The sequence below is a fragment of the Salmo salar genome, chromosome 24, assembly GCF_965601325.2.
Source record: "Salmo salar chromosome 24, fSalSal1, whole genome shotgun sequence".
NCBI lineage: Eukaryota > Metazoa > Chordata > Actinopteri > Salmoniformes > Salmonidae > Salmo > Salmo salar.
Genome location: NC_138314.1, coordinates 10398137 through 10405230, shown reverse-complemented (window position 1 = coordinate 10405230; position 7094 = coordinate 10398137). Strand labels below are relative to the sequence as shown.

General features: G+C 40.0%; 1 protein-coding gene across 1 annotated transcript; it reads left to right on the top strand.

The window, feature by feature from the left end:
- The first annotated feature begins 626 nt into the window (after positions 1-626).
- cd53 (Leukocyte surface antigen CD53) lies at positions 627-6528 on the top strand. The gene is given in 8 exon segments (NM_001140576.1): positions 627-834; positions 3773-3856; positions 4547-4735; positions 4946-5020; positions 5239-5352; positions 5504-5611; positions 5729-5812; positions 6195-6528. Coding segments are annotated over 7 exon segments (705 nt in total). The 5' UTR covers positions 627-834; positions 3773-3793; the 3' UTR covers positions 6267-6528.
- Positions 6529-7094: the final 566 nt, after the last annotated feature.

The following is a 7094-nucleotide window of genomic DNA, read 5'->3' as shown; positions in this document are numbered from 1 at the left end:
CATCTTAAGGATGATGAATGGAAACAGGATGCACCTGAGCTCAATTTCAAGTCTCAAAGCAAAGGGTCTGAATACTTATGTACATTTCAGTTTTGTATTTGTTATAGTAAAAATTTCTAAAAACCTGTTTTCGCTTTGTCATTATGGGGTATTGTGTGTAGATTAATGAGGAAAAAATTATGTAATCAAGTTTAGAATAAGGCTGTAACATAACAAAATGTGGAAAAAGTCAAGGGGTCTGAATACTTTCCGAATGCAGTGTGTACTGTATGATTGAAACAACAATGAGTAATCTTTTTCTTCATGGAGTACTTCAGAACATTGCTTTTTTATGGTAGAAAACATCAGGCCCAAATTTCCCACAGCGTAAGGGAGAACAGGGTTCACGTCTTTGCTAAACGTGGCAGAGGAGGCTGGTAGGAGAAGCTATAGGAGGATGAGCTCATTGTAACGGCTGGAATGGAATAAATGGAATGGTACCAAACACATAAAGCACATGGAAACAACATTGATTTCATTCCAGCCTTTAAAATGAGCCCCTCCTCCCAAAGCTCCTCCCACCAGCCTCCTCTGGAATGTAGGTAATTCGTCACAGAAGTTGTCATTTTGTCTTTCCCCTCAGTGCTATTTTGAAATGCACGCCGCTCACAAGTTCTCAGTATAGATTTACCATAATGTACCCTAGAATAAGGAAGTAGAATGAATTCCCTTCAGTCTACTGAGAACGAGAAGTAACAGTACAGCCAAGTCAAAGGTGCAGTACATCCTCTAAACAACGGATTGTAAAGGGTATCGGGCTTGATTTAAACTTGTATCACTATTTCAACTGACAAGGTAAGTACGGTCTCAAGGTCTCAATTGTATTCATTTAAATGGAAAGTTATCTTTTATTTACTGTAAAAGAGTGAGGATTTGATTGTCTTTAGATTGTTATGAGTGATGTGTCTAGTCTAATAGATGTCAGGGGATAAGAGAAATTGGTCATGTGTATATGAAAAGCACAGGAGGTTGGTGTCACGTTAGTTGGGGAAGACGGGCTCGTCGTAATGGCTGAAGCGAAATAGTATCAATGATGCCATTTCATTCTCTCCGTTCCAGCCATTATTATGAGCCGTCCTCCCCTCAGCAGCCTCCGCTAGATTATTCTCAAACCTATGAGAATAATCCAAAATTAAATGTTGGGAGTGTTATATATTGAAAACATGTATTTTTAATATAAAAACAAAATGTCTCCAGTATAATGATATAACAACAAAGATGAGGAAGTTTGGGGATTCTTAGGCTGTGTTTATACAGGCAGCCAAATAATTATATTTTTTTCACTAATTAATCTTTTGACCAATCAGATCGGCTCTGAAAAAGATTTCATGTTAGAAGATCTCATGTGATTTGTCAAAAGACCAATTAGTGAAAAAAAAAGATCAGAATTGGGCTGCCTGTGCAAACTCAGCCTTAGAGGTTGTTTGGCTCAGTGAGTTACATTTAAATATGGCTAATAATGACAGACACAGCATGGTGTCAGAGGATAAGTGTCATTTGGGTTAGACACATTGCACAGGAGGTTGGTGGCACCTTAATATGGGACGTCGGGCTTATGGTAATGGCTGGAGTGGAATTAGTGGAAAGGTATCAAATACAGTACCAGTGAAAAGTTTGGACACACCTACTCATTCAAGGGTGTTTCTACATTGTAGAATAATAGTGAAGACATCAACACTGTGAAATAGCACATATGGAATCATGTAGTAACCAAAAAAGTGTTAAACAATTCGAAATATATTTTATTTTTGAGATTCTTCAAAGTAGCCAGCCTTGGCCTTGAAGACAGCTTTGCACACTCTTGGCATTCTCTCAACCAGTTTCACTTGGAATGCTTTTCCAACAGTCTTGAAGGAGTTCCCACAAATGCTGAGCACTTGTTGGCTGCTTTTCCTTCACGCTGCGGTCCAACTCATCCCAAACCATCTCAAATGGGTTGAGGTCGGGGGATTGTGGAGGCCAGGTCATCTGATGTAGCACTCCATAACTCTCCTTCTTGGTCAACTAGCCCTTACACAGTCTGGAGGTGTGTTGGGTCATTGTCCTGTTGAAAAACAAATGATAGTCCCACTAAGTGCAAACCAGATAGGGTGGCGTGTTGTTGCAGAATGCTGTTGTAGCCATGCTGGTCAAGTGTGCCTTGAATTCTAAATAAATCACAGACAGTGTCACCAGCAAAGCACTCCCACACCATCACACCTCCTCCTCCATGCTTCACGGTAGGAACCACACATGCAGTGATCATCTGTTCACCTACTCTGCGTCTCACAAAGACACAGCGGTTGGAACAAAAAAATTCAAATTTGGACTCAGACCAACGGACAGATTTCCACCAGTCTAATGTCAATTGGTTGTCATTTGCTTGTGTTTCTTGGCCCAAGCAAGTGTCTTCTTATTATTGGTGTCCTTTAGCAGTGATTTCTTTGCAGCAATTCGAAGGCCTGATTCACGCAGTCTCTTCTGAACAGTTGATGTTGAGATGCGTCTGTTACCTGAACTCCGAAGCATTTATTTGGGCTGCAATTTCTGAGGCTGGTATCTCTAATGAACTTATCCTCTGCAGCAGAGGGATCTCTGGGTCTTCCTTTCCTGTGGCGGCCCTCATGAGAGCGCTTGATGGTTTGTCCAACTGCACTTGAAGAAACTTTCAGATTTCTTGACATTTTCCGAATTGACTGAACTTCGTGTCTTAAAGTAATGATGGACTGTCGTTTCTCTTTGCTTATTTGAGCTTTTCTTGCCATAATATGGGCTTGGTATTTTACCAAATAGGGTTATCTTCTGTTTACCACCTCCTACCTGGTCACAACACAACTGATTGGCTCAAACGCATTAAGAAGAAAAGAAATACCACAAATTAACTTTTAACAAGGCACACCTGTTAGTTGACATGCATTCCACTACCTCATGAAGCTGGTTGAGAGAATGCCAAGAGTGTGCAAAGCTGTCATCAAGGCAAAGGGTGGCTACTTTAAAGAATCTTGTTTTTGGTTACTACATGATTCCGTATGTGTTATTTCATAGTTTTGATGTCTTCACTTTTATTCTACAATGTAGAAAATAGTAAAAATAAAGAAAACCCTTGAATGAGTAGGTGTGTCCAAACTTTTGACTGGTACTGTACATCAAGCACATGGTTTCCATGTGTCTGATTCCATTCCATTAGCTCTGTTCCGACCATTATTATGAGTCGTCCTCCACTCAGCAGCCTCCTGTGATTGAGTGGGTGTACAATTCCACCCACATTTTCATTCCGCAGTGGGATGAAACACTGTTATGTTGGTATACTTTCACAGATTTTTCCTCAAGGTATAAGGTCTCTATTCAATCTGTAAAGTTGAAGCGTTAGAGTTTGCCATATAAATCAAAACTGTATTGGTCTAGACATCATGTTCAAAACTATGATGAAAACCATTTAAAAATGTTCAGCCGAGTCCCATGGGTAAATTTAAAGGAAGTAAACCAGATACAGCAGGCTAATTTCCTCCCACTGTGACACTTGATGGCCTCGCTACTCACTCACAAACAGTACCCAGTTCCTTCTAATTTCTTCAGATGAAGGAGAAAAGAAATCTGACTCAGTAATGTTCTTACTATTTTTAACAATTGTTGCTGTGTATTTGTGTGGTATATGTTGCTGTTTGTGCACGCTGATGGTCTCTGTGTTAAAGAGACGCTTATCATTGATGTATTGGCACAATATGTGTTTATCTGTCTCTTGTTTATTTTGCAGGTCTGGAAGCACTTCTGGGAAATGGCTCAAAATTGCCTCAAGTGTTTGAAATACACCATGTGTATGGTTAACTTCTTGTGCTTTGTACGTATCTCCAACATCCACCTATTAGCCTTCTACTCCTACTTCCTCAATGAGATTGAAAGCCATGTTCAGGGTTGGGGAGTAACTGTTTACATGTAATCAGTGACATGTAATCTGATTACAAAAAGCATTAACTGTAATTGGTTACGTTAAAAGCAAAAATATTATAATCTGATAAACAGATACAGTACTTCTTAACTACATGATTACTTCTTGGATTACTTTTCAATTCAGAAAAAAATACATTACGACACCTTTCTGTTTTCTCAATGACATTTAAATCAGCATTGAAAAAGGCACAAGTTGAAGTTTGTCCCACCTGAGCGAGTCTGGCCACAAGTCAGAGACCACTATGATGACACATTAAATGTGTTTCACGGATACATTTTGTCTTCTTCTAATGCCTCTTAAGGTTAAGGGGAGAAGTAATCCAAAAGTAACAGTTACAATTTTGGACAGGTAACTAGTAACGAATTACATTTACAAAGTTACCTACCCAACGCAAACCCTGCCCATGTTCAATATTTCAATTTCCATTTATCCTGCATAAGGTACATTTTAGGACAGCCTCCTCCTGATTGGCCTGACAAGTCCTGATGAGACTGCCCTAATATGGACACCGTAATTATGTCATATGACACCATATTCTGTATGATGTATGTTGACGCCATGTTGTTGTGTTCGGGTCAGATGTGTGGAACAGCAGTGTTTGGTTTTGGAGTGTTCCTGATGTTGAACACCAAGGTTTCTGCTCTCATCCCCACCCTGTCCTCCTTGAATCTGGCCAACACACTCTTCATCACCGGCATCATCATCACTTGCGTGTCCTTCCTGGGGTTCCTGGGGGCCCTTAAAGAGAACCGCTGCCTCCTCATCACTGTAGGTCTCACATGGAACTCATATTTCACATTATTTTGTATTCAACAGAGACATCGGTCTCTTCATTCACTGTCCTTGCTTTAAACTGACTTACAAAAACTTGTAAATAACCTATTTTTATTTATCAAGGTACAATCAATCATTAAATGTGCAACGTGATAACAAGGATTTTCCAGGATGTGCATATACTCTGTTTTTCTTGGTTTGCAGTTTTTCATCCTGCTGTTCATTCTGATGTTGGTGGAACTGACTGTAGCCTGTCTACTGCTGGTATTTGAGAGAGAGGTAAGATAAAGCAGGTGCACCATCAGATGTTGGTAGGAGGTTAAGGGGTGAGAGAAAATGAAGTGAAGAAGAGATCATTAATACATTACTAATGAGGACTTATAACAGGGAAATCAGGAGTTGAGAGAGGGCCAGGGTTGTGAGGAAAGGTCAAAGATGATAGGAGGTCGTGTTTTATGAGACGTTCATACTGCTAAGAAATGAATGTGTGCGCTTAGATTGACAGATTCCTAAAGAAGGATCTCACAGAAAGTCTGATGAAATCCAGGGAGTCAGCTCAAGGTGGGAATTCCACAATGAACACGGACGACTGGGACATCATTCAGAGAACGGTGAGTGTGAATTGAGAAACATTAAACTTCACAATGAAACATGGATGCCCCCTCTTTCGCCCTGCCATAGTTCAGAACAAAATTGAGTGGAAATATGTAGCCCATGTAATGATAACACTGCTTTTCTCATGCTGAATTCTATTACATTTAGTTCCAGTGCTGTGGGATCAATAACACAAGTGACTGGAAGGACAAAGTGCCTAAGTCCTGCTGCAGCGAGAGCCAATGTGGCCCCGGGCAGCCAGTATACTGGAAGGCCGTATGACATCACATATACAATATCCTCTCATGATTAACAAGCCTCAAATGAACTAGAATACTGTAGAAAAACCTAGCTGATGTCACTCAATAAGGATTTTTCTCTTCTTCATCTCAGGGTTGTTACAGTAAGCTGACGGTGTGGTTTGAGGAGAACTTCCTAGTCACCGGTGTTGGTGTGATTGTGCTCTGCATTATCGAGGTATGATCAGCTTCCCTGCTAGTTAATACAGGGTGTCGGTGATAGGTTTATACTGACATTCACGTAAAAAAATACCTTTTCCAGACCAGAAGCATCTTGTGAAAAGTAGTGCACTATATAGGGACTAGTGTGCCATTTGGGACGCACACCATATTCCCTAGACGCTATTCAAGATGAGTAACGTATAGGCGAGAGGCCTATACACTACTCATCTTGAATAGCGTCTAAGGAATATGGTGTGTCCCCCAAATGGCACACTAATCTCTATATAGTGCACTACTTTTCACCAGATGAATAGGGTGTCATTTGGGATGGTGTTGCATAACTATACCAGAACACCATGTAGGCTAACACATTCATTTTGTCTTTTCTATGTTGGTAGGTCCTGGGCATGTGTTTCTCCATGACTTTGTTCTGTCACATAAGCCGGTCTGGACTCGGCTACAAATTATGAAAATTCTGCTTACCTGGTTAGGACCTTTCTGTTCTCACTGAAAACATCTGTCTTCAACTGTTTTTCAGGGGATTTCCATATACAAAACTATACATTTACTTTCACAGGCACCTATGAGATTTTATACACTTAAATTCATGTTTGTTTTCTGTAATATAATGCCGTCAGTCCATGCTCTCTATGAGGATTCATTCCATGCTAAAACGGCAGGCACTTTATAATGTAAACCCAAATAATGCAATAAACATTGAGCTTTTAATTCATTTTAACCCCACAAAGATTCTGACTAAAAGCACTTTTCCCTCCCGATCCGTAACTGTATAGATTTTTCTGCCATCAGCAGAAGACTTGGAAACAGATTTCCTAAATTATAATCTCTTGGGAGTTAAATAAAAACTTTCCCATTACCATCTTTCTAACTACACAGTATGACAGCTGCTTGTCAACGTCACATGGTTTCCTGTTACTTTCAACCTGCATGGTGAAACTGAATTTAACCACTTCTTCTTTTAGCCTAACTGATGGTTTCACTTCACTAATATAACAACGAAGCAGTCAGTAAAAGGACCCTCCTTTCTGTGAGAAAACTTGGTTAAAACTCCTGTGTGAAGGTGTGAAAACACCACCATCTTGTTTGGACTGGGTTGTTTGTTGTGGGAGTTTACAAGAATCCTTTCTGTTTTGCATTTCTAACGTCTACATTCAGGTCCCTTTCTATGTAGATTTGCAGTTTTTCACACCACCTTAATGTTTTCTCAAGCCTTGGGCAAGATATATTTCACTTCAGATTGAGATATGAAGTGGAATCAAAAGCAACACCTTGCAGGT